This window comes from Dryobates pubescens, chromosome 3 (genome assembly GCF_014839835.1).
Source record: "Dryobates pubescens isolate bDryPub1 chromosome 3, bDryPub1.pri, whole genome shotgun sequence".
NCBI classification, from domain to species: domain Eukaryota; kingdom Metazoa; phylum Chordata; class Aves; order Piciformes; family Picidae; genus Dryobates; species Dryobates pubescens.
The window spans coordinates 8,466,447-8,488,578 of NC_071614.1; the positions used below are offsets into that span (position 1 = coordinate 8,466,447).

General features: G+C 43.9%; 1 protein-coding gene across 1 annotated transcript in view; it reads left to right on the top strand.

The window, feature by feature from the left end:
• Positions 1 to 534: 534 nt before the first annotated feature.
• Positions 535 to 22,132, top strand: part of TRAPPC8 (trafficking protein particle complex subunit 8) — a 58,337-nt gene continuing 36,739 nt past the window's right edge. The window contains exons 1-7 of the mRNA XM_054179648.1: positions 535 to 789; positions 7,609 to 7,803; positions 13,466 to 13,555; positions 14,802 to 14,976; positions 15,796 to 15,949; positions 17,008 to 17,095; positions 21,393 to 21,640. Coding sequence (XP_054035623.1) covers positions 633 to 789; positions 7,609 to 7,803; positions 13,466 to 13,555; positions 14,802 to 14,976; positions 15,796 to 15,949; positions 17,008 to 17,095; positions 21,393 to 21,640 — 1,107 coding nt within the window. The 5' untranslated portion in view covers positions 535 to 632. The remainder of the gene's footprint in view (positions 790 to 7,608; positions 7,804 to 13,465; positions 13,556 to 14,801; positions 14,977 to 15,795; positions 15,950 to 17,007; positions 17,096 to 21,392; positions 21,641 to 22,132) is intronic.

The following is a 22,132-nucleotide window of genomic DNA, read 5'->3' on the forward strand; positions in this document are numbered from 1 at the left end:
CAGCAGCCTGTTCCTCACGTATTCCACTCTATGAAAGGGACCCAAACTGGAGCAGTGCGTGAAGTGCTTCCGCCGGACGAAACGCCGGCCCCAGTATGGGCGTGTACGGTGCGGCGAGCGGCCTGCCCGGCACTGCGGCTGCCACCCCGGGCACTGAGCCACGGTGCCTGCAGGGCGAGCACCGTGCCCAAAACACCACTGCAGAACAACTTCCCCGCGTCCAAAGGACCCCCAGAGACAGCTGCCCACCACGCCAGCCAGGCGGAAGCCACTGGTGACAGCTCCCCGCGTTAACCCACGCAACACAGGGGGACCCCGCAGCCACCCGGACCGCACCTGGCCACCTCCTCACAACGGCTTCCGGCCGTGCGCGGCCCGCCCCGTTCGGCCAATCACATGAGCGAGCGCGGGGGCTGCCGGGAGCGGGCGCTACCCGAGGGGCTCAGGCGCAACATGGCGGCGCGGGCCGGTTGCTGAACGCTCGGTGGCTGCGGCGTCGGGGTGAGCTGCCGAAGCGGGAGTCATAGGGAGGCAGCGGCAGGCGGCCGGGGAAGGGGGAAGCCGGCCGGGCCAGGCGGAGAAGAGCGGAAGAAGGTGGCGGGGCCAGCTGGGGCCCCAGGACGGCGGAGGCGATGGCCCAGTGCGTGCAGTCGGTGCAGGAGTTCATCCAGGACTCGTTCGTGCCCTTGGTGGCCGCGCTGTGCAGCGAAGAGGCGGAGAAGCTCACCCGCAAGAACAACCTGAGCTTCGCCGAGCTGGTGAAGCCTTTCTGCCGCCTCACTTCGGAAGGTCGGTGCCGGGAGCGGAGTGGGGCGGGCGGCTTGTTTACACGGCGCGGGGAAGGCGGTGCCGCCGTTCCCTTTCACCCAGCCGTGGGGGCGAGGGGTCCGGCCCGGCCTGCTAGAGTCACTGTCGCAGCTCCTTCTCAGCCCTGCTGCCCGGTGAAGCTGAGCTGAGCGGATCCGGGAGGCGAGACGCGTTCCCTGGGGCCGTGGCGGCGGCCGCTGAGTCGGTGCTCTGGAGCTGTGACAGCCTTTGCGGAGGCACCCGTTTGCCGGGGTTACCCCAGGTGGCTGCTAAGCCTGCTTAATTTTACTCACTCTGTTAGTCTCTGTGGGACTTCGGAAGTTAGGCTTCTCCTGGAAACTGAGCACACTGCTGAAGGGAGAAGTGTCAGCAACCCTACCTCTTCCAGACATATTTTTTTCTTTCTTTAATATGACTTTACTGCTACCTGACTAATACTTGTATCTGACTGCTGAATCTCATTCTTGTGGTAAAGCTGTTAGTGAAGTACCCAGGTGTTGAAAACATGGTCAGTCTTTCAGAAATATGAATTGTAATGGCAGTTGCAAGTTTGACTTTCTCTCACCTGTGTTTTTATCTGATATACTTCTTTTTTGGGTTGATGTTTCTATGAGTAAGACCTGTGCAGAGAGAAGAGTATAGCTGAGTGGGTTATGTGGCATAGGTGAAGTGACCGTGGAGCCAAGCTGGAAATGTACCACAGAAGAGAAACAATAGGGTTCTTTAACTGTAGTGCTTTAACTTACTATTTGAAACTTAAGAAAAAGCTGTTTGCCTTTCCTGCCCCCGCCTTCCCCCCATGTTTTCCAAGCCACAGTTCATCAGAATATTGTGCAGGACAGCAGCTGGAATAGAACTGTTCATCAGAGTTGCATTGCAGTGACATTTGTCACATTTGGTTTCTGGCAGACACCTGGCTCAGACTTCCATCTCCTCATATCATGTGTTGAGGAAAATGCAAGAAAATGAAGCTTACGCTGTCCCTCGAGCTAGATTTATGCGCTGCTGCTTAAAAAAATGCCACCAATTTAAAAGCTAGTATGTGTTAAAAATCTGCCTTAATTCTGTGGTGATTCTTAATAGCTTATTAACATAATTTGTTTATAAATGTTTAGAAACACTTAGGAGCTGTGTGAGAATACAGCAGGGATAAAAATAATAAACGCAGAAGGCTCACATCCTTGGAGTGCTGAAGTTACTTAAATATCTCTGGGTTCTTGGGTGAAAGGCTTTCAACGTGCATCTAGCAAACAAAACCAGACAGGCTGTTTAAAATCTGGAGAATGCTGAGTTCTGTTGTGGCTTAGTTGTAGCTGGTTTTGTTGCAACTATTGTTAACAGCTATGGAACTTGCAAACCTGAGTTATCCTCGGTGTTGCCCTTGTAAGTGCAGACCTCAGCAGCATGTTGAGGCTTAGGAACTAAACTAGTCTTCACCATCTTCTACTGAAGAGGTTAGTTATGGCTAAAGATTAGATTCCCTCCCTTGATATAATGTAATTTCTTGAGAGCCTGGTGCTGACTCAGTTTCTACATCCTATTAACAACTTTTGATGGAAAGCTCCCCTCATTGATTTTCATAATTTCAGAGTAATTTTTGATGTTTCTTAATTGATCTTCTCCAGGCTCTGTCACTTATAAATGAACACCCACATGAACTGCATCTAAATCCCCGTGATAGTTTTAAATTCCTGATTTTGCAGCTGTCAGCAGTGTGATGTAGCTTTGAGAAGGGATGTCCTTGCTGTTCTGTGTAGGCTGCCTACCTCTGACAGTCTGAGCCGTCCTGTTCATAACCTGAACTGAAGGTCAGAGAAGGAATAAGCTGAAGCTTCTACAGTGGGGTTTTGTTACTGCACCATTTTCTTTGTATTCCAACAGGCTGCAAGCCTGACTGCAGTTCTTCAAGTGTGACTTCCTCTTCTAGCTTCATGGAAAAAGCCATCACTGGATGCCATACGTAACCTCTTGTGGTGAAAGCCAGCATGCATGGGGGTAGGGAAAGCAGCGCTGGGCATTTTCTTCAGGCAGAAGAGTAGTTCAGGGCAGTAAAATCTGCCAGGAGTTTTGTGTAGCAGTAAGCAGTTTATCTAGCTCCAGAAGTTGTGGAGCTCTGTGGCAGGGAAACGTGCTTGTTGGAGTCTGTACACACTGCTGCACAGTGACGCTGTTAGCTGTATCCTGTGCAGAAGCCCTGGAAGCACAGGATAAGTTATTAAAATGTTCTGTCTTCTGGTTTGACCATTTTTTTTCCCCATGGTGTTTTTCATGTCCACTTAAGAGGGAAAGAGGCCTGATCAATGATCTGGTCATGGTACAGCAGAATGTATGTACATGCACATGCCTCCACAACTGGGAGTTTCACTGCTCATATTTTGATGACTTTGCTTTTAAGCAGTTTTTCTTAAGGGAACATGAAGTGCTGTCTTCTTATTAATACTCCTGTCTTCACTGGGTCTTTCATTCAATTTGTAATGTAAAATTGGGTTGATTGGTATTTAATCTCTTTAGAAATAAGCTGTCCCTTGTGCAAAACTTAGTTACATCTGTTATTTCCTCCACTCCTCTATAATTTTAAGAGCTTGATCACTGGTTTGCTACTGCATTTTTGGAGTCCTGTTAAAATACAGATTGTTCTCTCAAGTTCAGGATTTACATAATTTAGGAGCCTCCTGAAGGCTCTGTGTTCATCGCTGTTCTTGCTTAGAGAAGTAGTGCTGTTAGGAAATGAAACTCCTGATTTATGTACAAAACAGTGCTGAGACACAGAAACTAAGCTGAGCTTTCTACTGTGTCTGTATTAGTTGTCCTTCATTCCTTAACCTATCTGAAAACACAGAACACTGCTGCATTCTTCCAAGTAGTGTTAGACCATGTGCTGCTTTTGGTTTCTTGGTGCAGGGAGACCAGGTTATAGCCAATTTAAAATAGAACCCCACAAAGATACATAGTTTCGATATAAGGAGAGGCCTCTGCACTAATGAGCATTATTCTCTTCATCATCATCAACCTTTCAGCAACTTGCTAAAGTTGGTGTGGCCAAAGAAACCCTTGGAGTACAACAAATTGTTGATGGTAGGAAAATCCTGAGCATAGGTTCAGAGTGCTCTGTACTGTAACTTTTAACATCTTTGCTTGTGTAGGTGACTTATGTTTTTGAAGGAGAAAAAAAGTTGAGAGCACAACTTTATTGTCATGTTAAATCATGACTTTAGAGGAAATCAAAAGCACTCCCAACCTTACACATTTCTTTTTCTTTAATAAAGGAATCCAAAAGGATATTGTAGCTTTGATACATTCATTCCTATTCTCAAAGTGACAATGTAACTGTTGTGTTTGGTGGTAGCTACTGATGCCCAGTTTAACAAAGGTATACATTGTGTAGGTAGGTTTTCTTGGCAATTGCATCCTGATTTAAAGAATCTTTAAAAGTGTTGTCTGAACTAATACTGCCTTGGTGGGAGGGGAGGATGACAAAGCACACTTCAACTAGCAACTGTCACTTTAAGGTAGCTTTGGTTACTCTGGTTTATATCCTAAAACCTGAAGGGTGCTGCAGGAAAGCTGCAGAGGGACTACTGGTAAGGGTATGTGGTGATAGGGCAAGGGGCAATGGTCTTAAACTAGAGCAGGGTAGATTTAGATGGGCCATTAAGAAGTTCTTTATTATACTGGAACAGGTTGCCCAGAGAAGTTGTGGATGCCTCATCCCTGAAGTGTTTAAGACCAGGCTGGATGAGGCTTTGAGCAGCCTGGCCTGGTGGGAGATGGGCCTGCCCATGGCAGGGGGTTTGGAACTAGATGATCTTTAAGGTCCCTTCCAACTCAAACCATTCTATGATATTTTTAAAAAGGGAAGAGTTTTTGATAACTTACTCTAAGCCTTAAATATATGCTGGAAGTAAGGAGCTATGATGGCAGCTCTGCATTTATTTGAGCTTAGTTTGCTGTTATGAGTTCCTTGTTCATGAGTATTTTTAGTCAACATCTGAATGTTTTCAACTTCTGATGAGAAAGACCTTGCTCTAATATATGCTACTACTCCCACATTCGGCAGAGTACTTTCTGAAATGATCTCATGAGCACTAGAAGGAAATGTGTAACACTAGAATTATTTTTTTTTATTAGGGATTAAAGCAAGAGCTTTGTGGGGTTCTAAATATGTCCTTTGTGGCAGCATTGCACAGGGGCCAGAAATGTCACCTGCATTCTATATGGAAGAGTGTTTGCTCTACATTGTCATGGCTAGTGTTTGAGGAGAGACATCAAGAATGAACTTTAGTGCTATAGCTGCACTGGTAAAAGGCCAACTGGTGTCTCAGTTGTTCTTCCTTTACACTTCCCTTACACCTGATCTTTTCAGTAATCATGTGACAGTAGGGTTGATAACCTACATGATAAGATGGAAAAAAAAACCTTATCCCCTTAAGCTTTCTAGTGGAAATGCTGAACTGGATGAATTCAGTTTAGTTCTCTAGTTCACTATTGTGGTCAGTCTGAAACTTACAGCTGAAAAATCCAACAGATCTTGAGGTTGTTTTATATAGGATCAGTTCTCTAAACTGCTTCACTGTGTTTTCCCATGAGCCGGCTGAAGGCTGTGAGTGAATGTTTGACTGAGGAGGGTAAAACTGTGCCAGTCTGGGCTCACAAGCCTTATGAGGAGAGGCTGAGGGAGCTGTGGTTGCTTAGCCTGGAGAAGAGGAGGCTCAGAGGAGACCTTATTGCTGTCTACAACTACCTGAAGGGAGGTTGTAGCCAGAGGGGTGTTGGTCTCTTCTCCCAGGCAGCCAGCACCAGAACAAGAGGACACCAGCACAAGTCTCAAGCTGCACCAGGGGAGATTTAGGCTGGATGTTAGGAAGAAGTTCTTCATAGAAAGAGAGATTTGCCATTGGAATGTGCTGCCCAGGGAGGTGGTGGAGTCACCATCACTGGAGGTGTTTAGGAAGAGCCTGGATGGGGTGCTTGGTGCCATGGTTTAGTTGATTAGATGGTTTTGGATGATAGATTGGACTCAGATGATCTCAAAGGTCTTTTCTAGTCTAGTCTATTCTATTCCTGCTTTAACAGATAAAGTGGACAGTGAGCACATCTAGTGTGATCTGCCTCAGGCTGTGCAGTTGTTACTTCTGAAAAGATGTGGAGTGGTCTCCAGGCCAGAGTGGGACAGAAGGCTCAGTTTTAAACCTTCACAGTGTGAATCTTGTGTTTAGTTGCAAGATGAGAACAACAACAATTTTCCATTCTGCTGCCCTTTATGAGCTACACAATGATTTGTGAAAGGAATCACAGAATCTACCAGGTTAGCTGAGACCTCCCAAGATGAAGCTCAACTAATGAGAGCTGAGGGCTGTGCTGTGACAGGGGCACTGGGTAGCACCCAGTGTCTTTAGTAGCAATACTCAGTGTGTCCTGCCTGCACTTAGGGTCTGGCTTGCTTGGTGGTGCTTGTGGTTTGAAAGAGGAGAAAATGACATGAAAAATGAACTGCAGTGCCTGTTGAAAATGGCTTGAATACTTTTTAAAAGAAACAGATGGCTTGAGGGAGCAAGTTTCACAAAGGTTCTACAAAGGGAGCTCTGTGCTTCCCAGTCACATGAAGCTCTAATTATTGCTTATGGTAGAATGTGACTTTGTAAAATACAGAGGAGATTGCAGTCCTATCAAATTGTAGTGACAAGATTACACAGAGATAGACCTTAGGTTGAAAGATGGGACAGGACATGCAAATTTATATGTATACACCAAACAGACAAACAAAAGGAGGGAAAAACCCCAACCAACTAAACCCCACCACCAAAAAAACCCAACAACCCCCAACAAAACAAAAAAAAACAAAGGAAACATCAACCCCAAAAGCACAAAACCCAGACCAACCAACCAATAACAAGAAAAAAGACCCAACAACCAAACCAAAACCCAACAACACCTACCCAACCCTTTAGCTTTCTTGTAGTTAGTTTTACTTTTCAGGAGACTGAGACTTTTTTAATAAACCCAACAGAGCCACCAAAGCAAAAGCAGGGACTCGGGGAATAAAAGCAAATCTGTATCATTAAAGAAAATAATGGAATTTGCCTGCAATGGAATTTTTAAAACCTAGAAGATCATAGAATGGTTTGGGTTGGAAGAGACCTCCAGAGGTCATGTAGTCCAACTGCCCTGCAGTGAGCAGGGACATCCTCCATGAGATGTGGTTGCTCAGAGCCTTGTCAAGCCTGACCTTGAGTATCTCCAGGCATGGGGCCACAACTACCTCCCTGGGCAACCTGTTGCAGTGTTCCACCACCCTCGTGGTAAAGAACTTCTTCCTAATGTCAAACGGTAATTTCAAACCATTGCCTCTCATCCTGTCACTGCAGGCCTTTATAAACAGTCCTTCTGCAGCTTTCTTGTAAGCCTCCTTCAGGTACTGGAAGGCTGCTATTAGGGCTCTCTGGAGCCTTCTCTTCAGGCTGAACAACCCCAGCTCCCTCAGCCTGTCCTCATAGGAGAGGTGTTCCAGTACTTTGTTACTCTGGATATTTTTATAAGCTACAATACTGTGCTACATTTTCTCAACCTGCCTTGGTGAGCCCAGTGTTGAGCATAAAGTAATTTTTCCTTCTTGCCTTATCCCCCCACCCCCCTCTATTTTTATACTCAAGTATTACTGTGGGACTGTGACCTAAAATTGATGATCGTAAAGCAAGTAATCTTTAAGGAAAAGGAAGAATCTGGGAGAACTGCTAGTTCATGGGTAACTGTTTTGACTCTGTTGGGCTCCTCAACAAAAGCTGTTTCTTTTTTCTTTTGTAGTTCACATGAGAGATCCTAATAATCAGCTTCACATAATTAAGAATCTGAAGATTGCTGTCAACAACATTGTTACTCGCCCTCCTCAGCCCGGTGCCATTCGAAAACTCCTCAGTGATGTTGTGTTTTTCACTCAGCCTGCTGAAGGACTAGTAGCTAATGTGATCACAGCTGGAGATTATGACCTCAACATTAGTGGTATGTAATGTTTTTGTAACTTTCATCACTTAAACTGGAATTTTACTATAGGGTTTCTAACCGTGGTTTCAGTTCTTGGCAGGTGTTAAAATTACTCTGAGAGCTGATCAGCTGAGTCATTGTTTTTACTGCACTTCCAGCTTTACCAGAGTGTTGGTTTTATGTTAGGCTAGAAGAATGGTTGAACTCAATTCTTAATTATTTCTGAGCATTGTGAGTCTCCTGAACTTAGAGAATCATAGAATGGTTTGGGTTGGAAGGAGCCTTAAAGATGGCCTTAACTTGGGTTAAATCATCATGATACTTTAGAAAATGTTTGTGCTTTGGTCAATGTCATGTCATCAGGGGAGAAATTTTATAGAACTGACACACTGACTTGTTACACTTGGCTGCATAAATATCAGAACTCATTTATAATGGTGACATTAATGTACAGCTCTGTGTTGAAGTTAGTCCTCCTGGTGTCTTTTGTGTTTCCTTCTACTTGTTGCTTAACACACAGACTTCATAAAGTTGTCATTAAAAAGTTTGAGGAAAAGATGTTTTGAGGCAAGGTGTGTGTGTGTGCTTCCTTGTGGGTTGTTTTGTTATGGGGTGTTTTTTTTGCCATGAAACTCAGTGTCAAACTGGCTATAGAGTATTCTAAAAATGTTTCTTCAGATCTCCAAGGGATAAGGCATTGTGAATAACACTAATCGAGACCTTATCTTGAGAGCTGAGAAGATTAAACTCTTCCCAATTAAGACCCTAATCCATCAAAGCCTTTGAGTACATGCTTAATTCAAACTATGTATGCATTGCCCTATTTAAACATGAGTTGAAACTTCATGCGGATTAGTAGTTGATGTTGTTGTAGTTTGTTGATGGTTTCTATGTTGATGATGAAAAATAGCATTATTCTGCATCTTTGATACCTAATTTAAAAGCCACATCCTCAGCTTGAGCCTGGAAATTGTGATTTTTTTTTGAGAGCTATTGGAAATTGCAACATTTTCATTTGTCTTTGAGATTGGTGAATTGCCGTGGATTCAGTGAAGAGATTTTCCCATAACATTTCTAATGATCTCCATTTAGAAGTGAAGTTTTGCAAGGAGGGAAGAGTAATAGAGGCTGGATCAAGCCATGCTTTGTAGTTGTGGAAGTTAGTAAGTCTCCTTTTGTTTTGCTTGCTGCTGGAGCCGTAGATGTACAAATTATGCTTGATTCTCCTGTCTCTGTGAGTAGGTTCATACAGGACAAAGTCATCTAACAACTTTGTAGTTCTGTGGTGCCTTGTTTTGGGGCTTTTGCACACAACACTGGCTCAGTGTTTCTTGGTAATGAGGCTTGGATCCCATTACATCATAGGAGGGTGTGAGGAAGTCCTTAGCTTGTCAGGTAGAGTTCCTTTTCTGCTTAGAAAACTGGCTTTTTCTTTTCAACTTTTAGAGCATTTTATTTGAAACCCGTGGAAGAATTCATTCCTGGCAACAAAGCAAATCTTTTGGCACATGAATATAAACCACTCTAATCGGCTCTTTAGTTTGCTCCTTTATCTTTTGGTGAATTAGTGTTTTAGGATGTATTCACTTAGTCTTTAATGATGATGAAGTGCAGTCTGTTTTGAAGGAGGACACAAACATTGTTTAAGAAGCTCATGAATAAGTGTTTCCAACACTGGGATCACGATCCTGCTCATTTGTTAGAAACGTTTTGGAACTGCTGTGGTGAATTGTTTAATTGTTTGTAATCCTTCTTTGTTGCAGCTGTTGTTTTAATTAGTCTCACAGTTTTCCATAATCTTCTGCTGAGAGACCTAGTTGGTTGCTGAAAGGGTGCTTATGTTCAGCCATGCCTGCTTCTCCCATTAAAGACTTTGTTGCTGCTGTTGTTGTTTCTTTTCTCAAATAAGTTTTCAGCAGGATCACTTCCTTGACTATTTGTTCAGGGCTGCATAATTCTGCTGCTGGCATGCAGCAGTGCAGGAATGTGAATGGAGATAAGGGAGAGTGTTGGGAAAACCAGTTTCAGCAGCTAATGTCTTCAATTATTTTAACTGTAGTACTGTAGGCTGAGAAATCTCAGAAATTGCTACATTACAGTATTTTTCCAATGAAAAAAGTAGACATATCTAAACATAACTCAATTTTTTACTACTTGATAGATTTCCATTTTGATTCAAGCCCAGAATTTGGGCTGAACCCGAAATTAGTATTGAATCCTGTTAAAGTATGCTGTCAAATGTTGAGGAGTCTGACATGTTGATGATTAAGGTTAGCTGGAATCAAATGTCTTCAGTCCCTGGTGGGCCTGCACGGTATGGATTTTCTAGCTCATGGTACCAGAGCATAAAAGCCAATAGTTTGTTTGCCTTTTAGTGTAATAATATCATGTTTTTTCTATCAGATCGCTCAGTTAAAGCTAGTGTTCCTTGGTACAATAATTGGAAAGAGACTCTGATGGAACTCAACACATCCACCTTTTATTCAGGTATTTTTTTTTTTGTGGTTGGTGCCAATTTACCAAATTGCCCTTGATTCCTTTTCCATGTGCTCCATCCACCTTTCCTTACCATCTGCTCCAACTGTTTAGCACTTCTCCTGGTGTAGATGTGTGTTCCTCCATTTATTAATTTCCTCCTCCTCCCCACCCCCAAATGAAAAATTGTTGGTGATGGTCATTTGATTTTTTCCTTCTAGTTGCATTTCTACTCCTCTTAATGTAAATCATTTGGTCAATAAGTGCAGAGTGGTGGTGGGAGATGACCTGATGCTATAAAAGCTCTGTCTTGTTTGATCCTATGGAGCTGTGTAATGTCACTGTTCTGTATCTCAAGTGTAAATACTTTCTGTTTCTCTGTAAAACTTCCTTCTTGGGAGGTAGTGGTGCTTTTCAAACTGGAGCTGATATGCTGACTGTACGTAAAGCACATGTCTCTCTGCTGTATTGACATTTTCTGGAGTATGATTCTCTTCAAAACCTTTCTAATAAGTTTTTCATCTAGTTTTTAAGAATTCTGTTTCTGCCAAAATGCATTGGTTATTGACCTCTCAGTTTACAGGGATGCTTTGTGTTGAGCTAGACTTTGATGGGTTTTGTGTTAACAAGTTGATGTTACGCCTTTGGTTAGTCACAGCCAACCTTTTAGCAATGCCTGTTCAGATGCTGCTAGATGCCTTCCTACCTGAGTGTGCTGGAGTACTGCAATCAGTGAAATTCATCTTGGTCAGTCATAGATATGTAGTTTCATAGTATGGTTTAGGTTGCAAGGGACCTTAAGACACCTAGTTCCAATCCTCCTGCTGTGATCAGGGACAACTTCCACTAGCCCAGGTTGCTCAAGGCTTCATTCATTCTGGCCTTGAACATCTCCAGGGAGGGAGTTTCCACGACATCCCTGGGCAACCTGTTCCAGTCTCTCTCCACTCTCCCTGTAAGAATTTCTTCCTCATACCCACTCTAAATCCTCAAGTTTAAAGCCATTGTCCCTCATCCTAGCTTTACAAGCCCTTGTAAAAAATCTCTCCCTAGCTTTCATGTAGGCCCTCTTCAGGTACTGGAAGGCTGATGTAAGGTCTTTAGGGAGCTTTTTTAGTTTCTGAATGCATTAACAAATTTGCTTAAGCTTCAGTTCTACTTGTTTACTGTGCTGGAAATGTCCTGCAGGAGAAATACAAACCATACAGGTTTGTGTACCTGAATGACACAGTTGCTGTGCACTGCTGTAATATGAGTTACTACCTCTGTAAAAATGCTTTCAAATACTGACTGGTGCATGTTTATTATTCTAAGTGTCTACTATCAATGATTTACAGCCCTGTAAACGTTCTGGAGTGAATCCTGATATGCTGTATTGTGTAAAGGGAATCCAGTTGCCTTTGTAGCCACTTCCAAGGTTCTTAATAAGGCTGAATGAGAAAGGAGAGCTGGGGGGGAAAAACCCAAACCCAACAACACCCAACAAAACAAAGCAGTACTTCTCTGCTAGTGGCTGTGAGATCTTAACTATTTTTTTGGCCATGATTCAGCTGTAAAACAGAAATGGAAAACTGAAATCTGAGCTTGACACTAAAATGCAGTTGAAATTTCTAGCTTAAGTGGTTTAATGTAGTTTGGTTTGAACCTGAGTTACTCCAAGGCTTTGCTCCACTTGTGAAAAATATCCTTATGAGTAATGTTCTCATGGTTTGTTGTAACAACAAGCTGTATTTTCCTTAATTTAAATAGCTGTCTCATTCACATGGAGGACTTAGCAAAGCCAAGAGGTCTTTATACCCCAGCTGAGTGCTCAGACAGTAGTTGCTAGAAAGGCTGTCATCCAAAGCTGGAATTTTGCCTCCCATCAATCTTTTCCATGTGAGATATACTGGATGCTAGGCTGAGCTCAGTTTCAAAGTGTGTCTATATCTGACTTAAGTGTGGAGGAAGCTGGATTAAGATGATCTGCCAATGTAAGATTAAACAAAATGCATTTAACATAACACTAGGAGACAATTCCAACATAAAAATGAAGTCAGGTTCTTAAAGTCACCTGAGAAATCAAGATGGAGAAGTTTGGGGTTTTGTTTTGGGTTTTTGGTGGATTTTTTGGGGAGGGGATAGGGTTGGGGGGTGCAAACCTGCAAAGCATTAGAAATTCTGTAAGCTAAATCAAGGAATGTGTTTCCTTGGGGTCATATAAAGCAAATACATGCCTTCAGCATTTCTTATTAATGCTTTTTTTCCCCTGTACTACTTACTGTTTTCTAGGTTTCAGGTGAGTTTACACTGAATTCCAGCTAGCTTCAGTGTGAAATCAGGCTATTGGAAGTGGGCTGATTTTGCTGTGGGGCCTTTTTTCCAGTCAAAGGAGTTGCAGAATTGAGATGGCATAAAACAAGCCTGAAAGAAGAAATAATGCTTCATTGCTGACTGATAGTTGGAGTGGAAAGCAGCAAGCAAGATTTTTACTTTCACATATTCCATGGATGTCCCAAACTTAGTTTCCCTTGATTTGATTCTCTTGGACAAATGAAAGCCCTATTGTAAAGGGGCATTTGAAGATGGCAGGTTCACATTATAAGGCATTAGTAGCACAGCTCTGATCAGAGCTTTTAGCTTTCTGGGCCTCTGCTTTGCCAGCTGACAGCTGAACTGTTTGTTTTGGCAGGGCAGAGGAAGGGGACTACTGTCAAGCCAAGTCACACTTGCAGAAAGCTTTAGAAAAACTGGCAGGGTAGGGGTTTGTTAATCCTTAGCTCCTCCACATACTCAAAAACTAATTTTGCTTCTCAGTCAGTTCTTGCATCCCCAGCTGAGGCAAAGTCAGTGACTGTTAGAAGGATTTTCATTTGGTTGGTTGTTTTTTTTTTCCCCAAGTGCATGTACATAAAGCTCTGGTAAGGAGTAGGTACAGAGACAGAATACAAAGACAGAATACATGTGAGCCTACAATATTGAGGAATTTGGTGCTTCAGATACTATTCAATTTCACAGAATTTGATTCAGAGTATTCCTGTTCCTCCCACTCGTGTGTTTTTCAGATGCTTTCTCCTTAGACTGTTCCCTCTTCTTCTCCCTGCCATGCAAACCTCCTCAGAGTTTGCAAGCCTCACTTCTAGGTGTAGTCTTTCACATTTCCTTTTCATAAGTGAGTAAACAGAAGTTTTGCTGGAGATTGATCCTATGTCATTGTGTATTCCAGCTACTACTCCTTGGTTTGAGTCTTACAGAGAGTGCTTTCTTCAGTCCATGCCTGCATCGGATCATGAGTTCTTGAACCACTATGTTGCATGTATCCTTTGGGTGTTGCAGATCCCTGGTGAAGGCTGACGATACAACTGGCTGCAGAAACATAATGTAGGAGGCTTTGAAGTTCTGCAATAACTCTTTTTGCCTTTATGATTTGAAATGTATCTTTTTTTCAATATGTTTAGCTGTACAGACTCATAAGGGTGGGGGGAAGGTTTTCTTTGTGCCTTTGTGATTTTGATTAAAGACACACTTGGTGTCAGACTGAACTAACTGCAAGCTAACACCTGTAAACTGAACTTCCTCATCCTAAACAGCTTTCTGCTCTGGCTCTTTAGGTTGACTGGGCCTTATGTACAGCAGAGACTCAGGTGTTTGGGGTGAACCTGCTGCTTCCTCTAGCTTTTTCTAGCAGATGGAAGGGGCAAGTTGGATCCAGTTGTTTTGGAAAATTGGTGAACTTTGAGTGATTTTTGGACCAAAAAGTCTGGAAAGAGGCCTAAATGCTGTAACTTCCCCCCCAGACTTAAGCAAAATGTATTAGTCTACTGGGAAAACAAAACCATGCACTGTTTCATGAGGTTTCATGTTACCTGTTCCATTCCTAACTCTTTGCTGTACTTTATCACTTGAGTGTGGTGGAACAGGTGTGTTGGTAGCCATTAGAGAGAGATCTTTGTGCAGAGCTAACTTGGCAAAATATTAGTCCTGGCCTTAGAATGTTACTGAAATTCAGAAGTCAAAGTTACAACTTGCTTACTGGCTGCTATGAGTTAGTATCTTTGATTTTGTGAACAGCTGTCACAGAGGAGAATGTTCCTTATTAATGGTTGTGTAGTTGCATTGAGGTAAATCTGAACCCTTCTGCTTTTTGCTCAGATGTTGCTGTCTTCATGAATATTGGCCATTATTGTTCCTCAGGTGATGAAGTCCCAACTTCAGAGATGAAAACTAAAGGAAACTGGGGCTGAATTCCCAGCTTATGTTTGCTGGGAACTGAACAGTTGTGTCTAAAATCTTAAATGAGCTCTTAGCTATTATATATTGGCTTAAACTTGGATCCAGTGTCACAATTGGAGTGAACTCCTGTTTCATCTCATGTTACAGATGTTGGTTAACTGATCATTCTGTTTCTTCACCAAGACTTCAGGCCAAATACTTCTGTGGTGGTGTGTTTGTCAGGCTTAAACCTTGTACTCATCCCTCTTATTTTGTACGCTTGCCATTGTATTATGTGATCAGTGGTTGTTGCTGAGTTCTTGTGGTGCAAGTCCTTAACTGGAATTTAGGTATGCTTGTAGTATCTTCTAGTGAACCAGAGCCTGTGGAGCAATTTCTGAAGCTGTCTCAAGAGCAACATCGAATTCAGCATAGCAATGAATATTTGTATCCCAAGTGGTTTATACCAAACACGCTCAAATATTACGTGTTGCTGCATGATGTGAGCACAGGAGAAGAGCAAAGGTGGGTTGTCAGCCTTCAGTGAACTTACAGGTTAACTCTTTGAAATATTTGTGTTTATAAAGTCTATTGAGATTAGACATACAGCAAGAATCCCTTAATTAGTGTGCTGACTATCAAGGCAAATTTGCTTAAGTGTTATTTCTAGATCTATTTCATTTATTCATGTGAAAGAATCAATCCTAGCTTCTTAGGATGGAGGCTTTCTTTGCTAGTTTGCTGAGCAGAGCTGGGGAGGGGTTTGGAGCACAAGCCCTATGAGGAGAGGCTGAGGGAGCTGGAGTTGCTTAGCTTGGAGAAGAGGAGGCTCAGGGGAGACCTCCTTGCTCTCTACAACTACCTGAAGGATGGTTGTAGCCAAGTGGGGGTTGGTCTCTTCTCCCAGGCAACCGGGACACAACAAGAGGACACAGTCTCAAGCTGTGCCAGGGGAGGTTTAGGCTGGATGTTAGGAAGAAGTTCTTCACAGAAAGAGGCATTGGCCATTGGCATGTGCTGCCTGGGGAGGTGGTGGAGTCTCCATCACTGGAAGTGTTTAAGAGGAGACTGGATGGGGCACTTAGTGCCATGATTTAGTTGATCAGATGGTGTGGGTGATAGGTTGGACTTGATCTCGAAGGTCTTTTCCAACCTGGTTAATTCTATTCTATCTGATTCTCAAAGATTCTCCCTTTCACTCTTGCATAGAGGAGTGCTTTGAAACACAGGAGAATTTCCCTTCTAATCCCTGTGGATAATAGCTTATAAGAGTTTGTTGCAGTACTATTTAAACCAGAATTGATTTGCTATTAAGAGAGGGTAAATAGTGTTTTGTTTTTCCAGAGCTGACTCCATTTATGAAGAGATGAAGCAGAGGTATGGAACTCAGGGCTGCTATTTACTGAAAATTAATTCTCGGGTGTCCAACAGAGGAACAGATGAACAGATACCAGATCCTTGGAGTCAGTACCTTCAGAAAAACACTATTCAGAATCAGGTATTGTGGTATTCTGAAAATCATTTGTAAGTTGCATACCAAAGCTCAATTTAGCTGTGTTAAATTTTGCCTTAGTGTTATGTGTGTGTTTCTACAGAATGGGCTAATAGGCAGGCAGGATGCTTCTAACAAAGCTTTTTGTGAGGGCATAAAGTAACTCTCTCAAAGAGCTGTTCTCTGTGCTACTGTAATTGACAGTGAGGAGCACTGGATACTGTCAGGAATGCTAATTGACTTGTGCTTTGTGCCTTGACAAGAGCAAGTAACCTCAGAAATACCCTATTCATAGTAACTTTCTACCTTAATTTTTTGATACATTTTCTTTAGTCTTAAAATTACTTTTTTCCCAGATCTCTGTATTCCACTGAACAGAGTGATGGGGGGGAGGATGTTGTTTTGTGGAAGTCTGTGTGGTTTTTCTGCTAACTTCTTTGCAGGCCAGTCTGGTCTGTCATCTGCTGTGATGGGAAATGATAGTGTGTGTTAGCTCAGACTCCTGAGTTCAATTTGCCATGTCAGGCCCCAAAATATTCTTCCTTGAGTTTGCTTTTGACTGGCCTGCAGGGTTAACCACATCTGATTAAAAGGTTGGTTTGTGAAATCATAGTTCTGTACCAAATCTAGCTGACACTGGAGAGTCAAAACTTCCCTAATTCTGTAAGCGCCAGTAAATAATGTCCCACCATAGACTAACTGAATGTGTCTGTCCCATGTCAACTGTCCAGCCTGGATGATTCTAGTTTGTTGCTCAAGAATTGCTTTAGGGAGCTATTTTTACTATTGTAGGCAATGCAGTGTAGGAGTTGGAATTGCCTGCTTTTAGTTGACAGTGAAGCTGTTTGAGCAAGCCAGAAGATTGTTGCTTTATTTAATGACTATTAATTTTCACCCTTAAACAGGACAGGTTCTTAGAGCCCCAAAACTACTTAAGAAATGGACATGTGAGAGCATACACTGTTACTAGAGTTGACAGCTATTGTTGATTTACTTTTGTCTGTGCACTTTAGTACTCTTAAAGTTGTAACTTCTCTTTTTGTCTTTTTTTTTTTTCCTGGCAGGATTGCTGTGAAGATGGTCCTTATACTGTCATTTCAAACAAAAGCACTGATCATTTGATACCAGATGGTTTAGACAGTGAAATTAAAGGTACTTTTATGACTTGGATCAAAACATTGATGTGACAGCATTTATACAGCTGTCTCATGTCTTGGACAGTAACCATTTGAGTGATTTGTTAGGAAATTCAAAGAAATAACTTTTTAAATGCACAAAGATAATGCAAACTTGTGTCCACAAGTTAAAACACTGTGCTGATGATCTCCAGAATTGGTGGTAATTAGCAGATGCATCTGTAATGAGATGACTACTGAGGTATGGGGCTTGCCTGTTGTAAAAGTAAGGTTATTGTCAGCTAACTGACAATTAATAAGGAGTAATCATAATAAAAGTTCTGGTTAGTTGCTCTCATGTAGCTTAGAAGCTGAGGTTGTTGGTTTGTTTTCCTTGCTTTTGGTTTTATGTCTGGGAATGGCAGAGTAGTGACTTGCCAAGTTGGCTGGAAGAGCTTGCCTTGCAGTTGAGCTTGTGGATGGCAGAGGACAGGAACTGAAATGGAGTGCAAATTAATGCATGGCAATTTTAAACCTTCTTGTAAGGCAGCTCTGTAGGGTTTAGATCAGACACATCATGAAATGGGAAAGAAATGGCCTGACTCAGCTCAGATTTTTCATACCTGACTTGAAAGGCATGAAGAGCCTGCAGGAGAGCCTGCAGCTGCCTGTAAAAGAGCTTTCTAGGGCTTCACAGGCTGGATGTAGTCTGCAAGCTCCTGTGTGAACTTTACATACCCAGCTTTACATTTCATGAATCAAATGCATTGAGGGTCTGCTTTCACAGTTCAGCTGTGCTCAGTGCTAGGTGGAGCTGGATGCAGCAAGCTGATTTTTCTATAGGAAGGAAATAATAAAGAAGGAAGATTTTTAAGTCTTAGCACAAAATGGTGTCTTGGTCTGGTTGAGCTAGCTAGATTCAGTAGTGGTCAGCAGCCCTTCTTACTGAACTAAGAGGACCTCAAATGAGGTTGGTTTACATCATGATTGCCTGGAAGGATATGGGCAGAGTCCAAGAGCATGAGATTTAACACATTTAACACATGTGCCAGGTTCTGCACATTGGCCACAGCAACCCCATGCAGTGCTACAGGCTGGGGTCAGAGTGGCTGGAGAGTGGCCTGGTAGAGAGGGACCTGGGGGTACTGGTTGATGGCAGGCTGAACATGAGCCAGCAGTGTGCCCAAGTGGCCAAGAAGGCCAATGGCATCCTGGCCTGCATCAAGAGAGATGGCAGAAGGAGCTAGGGAGTTGCATAGTTTCCCTGTGTTCCAAGAGCAAGTGATAGGAGCTCTCCTCAGCAGCTTAGACCCCCACAAGTCCATGGGACCAGATGGGATCCATCCTAGGGTGCTGAGAGAGCTGGCAGATGAGCTGGCCAAGCCACTCTCCATGATTTTTCATCAGTCCTGGCTCACTGGAGAGATCCCAGCTGACTGGAAGCTGGCCAACGTGGTACCCATCCACAAGAAGGGCCGGTTGGATGAGCCAGGGAATTACAGGCCTGTCAGCCTGACCTCAGTGCCAGGAAAGATTATGGAGCAGGTCATCCTGAGTGCAATCACGCAACACTTAGAGGATGGCCAAGGGATCAGGCCCAGCCAGCATGGGTTTAGGAAGGGCAGGTCCTGCCTGACCAACCTGATCTCCTTTTATGATCAGGTGACCCACCTGGTGGATGTGGGGAAGCCTGTGGATGTAGTCTACCTGGACCTCAGCAAGGCCTTTGACACCGTTCCCCATAGCAAACTCCTGGCCAAGCTGTCAGCCCATGGCTTGGATGGGAGCACACTGCGATGGGTTAGGAACTGGCTGGAGGGCCGAGCCCAGAGAGTGGTAGTGAATGGTGCCACATCCAGCTGGCAGCCAGTCACCAGTGGTGTGCCCCAGGGATCAGTACTGGGCCCCATGCTCTTTAACATCTTTATTGATGATCTGGACGAGGGCATCGAGTCCATCATCAGTAAATTTGCTGACGACACCAAGCTGGGCGCAGGAGTTGATCTGCTGGAGGGTAGAGAGGCTCTGCAGAGGGACCTCGACAGGCTGGGCAGATGGGCAGAGTCCAACGGCATGAGATTGAACACATCCAAGTGCCGGGTTCTGCACATTGGCCACAGCAACCCCATGCAGAGCTACAGGCTGGGGTCAGAGTGGCTGGAGAGCAGTCAGGCTGAGAGGGACCTGGGGGTGCTGGTCGACGGTAGACTGAACATGAGCCTGCAGTGTGCCCAGGCAGCTAAGAGGGCCAATGGCATCCTGGCCTGCATCAGGAACAGTGTGGCCAGCAGGAGCAGGGAGGTCATTCTGCCCCTGTACACTGCACTGGTTAGGCCGCACCTCGAGTACTGTGTCCAGTTCTGGGCTCCTCAGTTTAGGAAGGATGTTGACTTGCTGGAACGAGTCCAGAGAAGAGCAACAAAGTTGGTGAGGGGTTTGGAACATAAGCCCTACGAGGAGAGGCTGAGGGAGCTGGGGTTGCTTAGCCTGGAGAAGAGGAGACTCAGGGGTGACCTTATTGCTCTCTACAACTACCTGAAGGGAGGTTGTAGACAGACGGATGTTGGTCTCTTCTCCCAGGCAGCCAGTACCAGAACAAGAGGACACAGTCTCAGGCTGCGCCAGGGGAAGTTCAGGCTAGATGTTAGGAAAAAGTTCTATACAGAAAGAGTGATTGCCCATTGGAACGGGCTGCCTGGGGAGGTGGTGGAGTCGCCATTCAGGAGGAGACTTGATGGGGTGCTTGGTGCCGTGGGTTAGTTGTTTGGGCGGTGTTGGATTGGTTGATGGGTTGGACGCGATGATCTTGAAGGTCTCTTCCAACCTGGTTTATTCTATGTATTCTATTCTATGTATAAGAGTGTGGTCGTTTGAGGCTGTGCCTTTAAGAACAAACACTGCTGGAACACACTGGCTAATGTTTTTGGTACTAGAACCAAAACATTCTGATATTCTAAACGAATTTCATTGGTTGATAAACAAAAATTCAGCTTTAGATTGTGAAGCGGTTGGAAAATTTTTTCCTCAGTTCAGTTCGGTTTGGGAGTTGGGGGAGTTTGGTGTTTCAGCCTGTTCTCCCTGCCTGCTTCTTCTGCGAACTGCTGGACTTGGCCTTCAGATAAGCAAACACTAATCCTGCATGGGCTTTTGAAGCTTGCTAACAACTCTTTTCCTTAGTAACTTGCCTTTCTCTCTCTCTAACCCCTTTTTGGGGAAAAAGGGAGGTAAGGGGGGGAGAGAGGGGGATCCAAAGAGGGGATCCCTCCCTGAGGGAGGGATTTTTGTTGTGTTATTTGTCTTTGCTGTGTATTTCTGTGTATATATTGTAAATACCTGTATATATTGTGTTATATATAACCTGCTTTCCATATATGCTTGTAAATATATAGCTTTTGCTCTTCGACTGAGTTAGCTGTGGTTTCTTACTCTGTGGAGGAGGGAGAGCTAAGCCCTCTCTCAACCTACCACAAAGAGGTTAGGATTTGAGGAGAAAGATGGAAGAAAAATGAAATTTGCTTTAAGAATAGTGCGGCCAGCAGGAGCAGGGAGGTCATTCTGCCCTGTGCTCAGCACTGGTTAGGCCACACCTTGAGTACTGTGTCCAGTTCCGGGCCCCTCAGTTTAAGAAGGATGTTGAGCTGCTGGAATGTGTCCAGAGAAGGGCAACAAAGTTGGTGAGGGGTTTGGAACACAGCCCTATGAGGAAAGGCTGAGGGAGCTGGGGCTGCTTAGCCTGGAGAAGAGGAGGCTCAGGGGAGACCTTATTGCTATCTTACAGCTACCTGAAGAGAAGTTGTAGCCAGGAGGGGGTTTGTCTCTTCTCCCAGGCAAGCAGCACCAGAACAAGAGGACACAGTCTCAAGCTGTGCCAGGGGAGGTTTAGGAGAAAGTTCTTCGTAGAAAGAGAGATTGGCCATTGGAATGTGCTGCCCAGGGATGTGGTGGAGTCACCATCACTGGAGGTGTTTAGGAAGAGCCTGGATGGGGTGCTTGGTGCCATGGTTTAGTTGATTGGATGGTGTTGGATGATAGATTTGACTCGGTGATCTCAAAGGTCTTTTCCAACCTGGTTAATTCTATTCTCTTCTATTTAGCCCTATTGTAGTTCCTGAGATTCTCTGAGCTTTCTGAACAGTTTCAGGAATGATGTAATTCTCAGGTTGTGCTCTGCTGTTGTTGTCCTCAGCATTAGTCTGAAGTGGAGGTTAAAGGGTGAATATATTTGTTGAGTACTATGTAAGGAAAATTTAAAAGTGGGTTAATAAAGACATTTTAAACCCAAAATGTTTAAAGAACTTTATACTTCCTGGGGTTTTTGTTCACTCTTTCAACAGATGGCCTGTCAAATAACTTTAAGACTCACCCCCTTCAACTGGATCTTCCCAGCGCCAGTTTGGATAGCACTGATTGCACAAAGGCTGCTGCATCACTGCAGGACTCCAAGAAATCCAATTCTGGGACACCTCATGGGGCTTGTTTAACACTCACTGACCACGATCGGATTAGGCAGTTCATACAGGAATTCACCTTTAGAGGACTTCTGCCCCATATTGAGAAGACAATTCGGCAGCTCAACGATCAGGTCAGTTGACTCTTCAAACCCTTTGTGCCATAAGAGTTAAAAACAGTTGGGGTGCAAATCCATTTACCCCAAAATCTCTCTTGAAATTATGACTTCCTTCTTCATCTTGTGATTCAGCAGCCCTGTTGCAAACTGGAAGTAAGTTTTAAGAGAACTAGCTGAAGTTTTCTGGCTTGATCTGTATTGGCAGAGCTTCAGTGCAAGGTGGCTTCTTGGTGAAAGCCTGTCTGAACTATTACCAGGAATATCTGGCCTTTACTCCTGTCATCACAATATTGTGTGCTTCTGGATGATTCTGGCATGGGGAACAAAAAGTGCAGCATTAGAATGCAGAACTAAAGTTAAGAAAAGGCGTTTTCATCAACAGTTGTCTGCAAAAGGGCTGCATATTCAACTGCTGCTTCTTGGCAGGGGCAGAAATGCATGGACACCCCAAATCATGCAGGTCTGTTTTGACCTCTGCAGTTTCTGCAACTGAATGTTCTTCTTGCC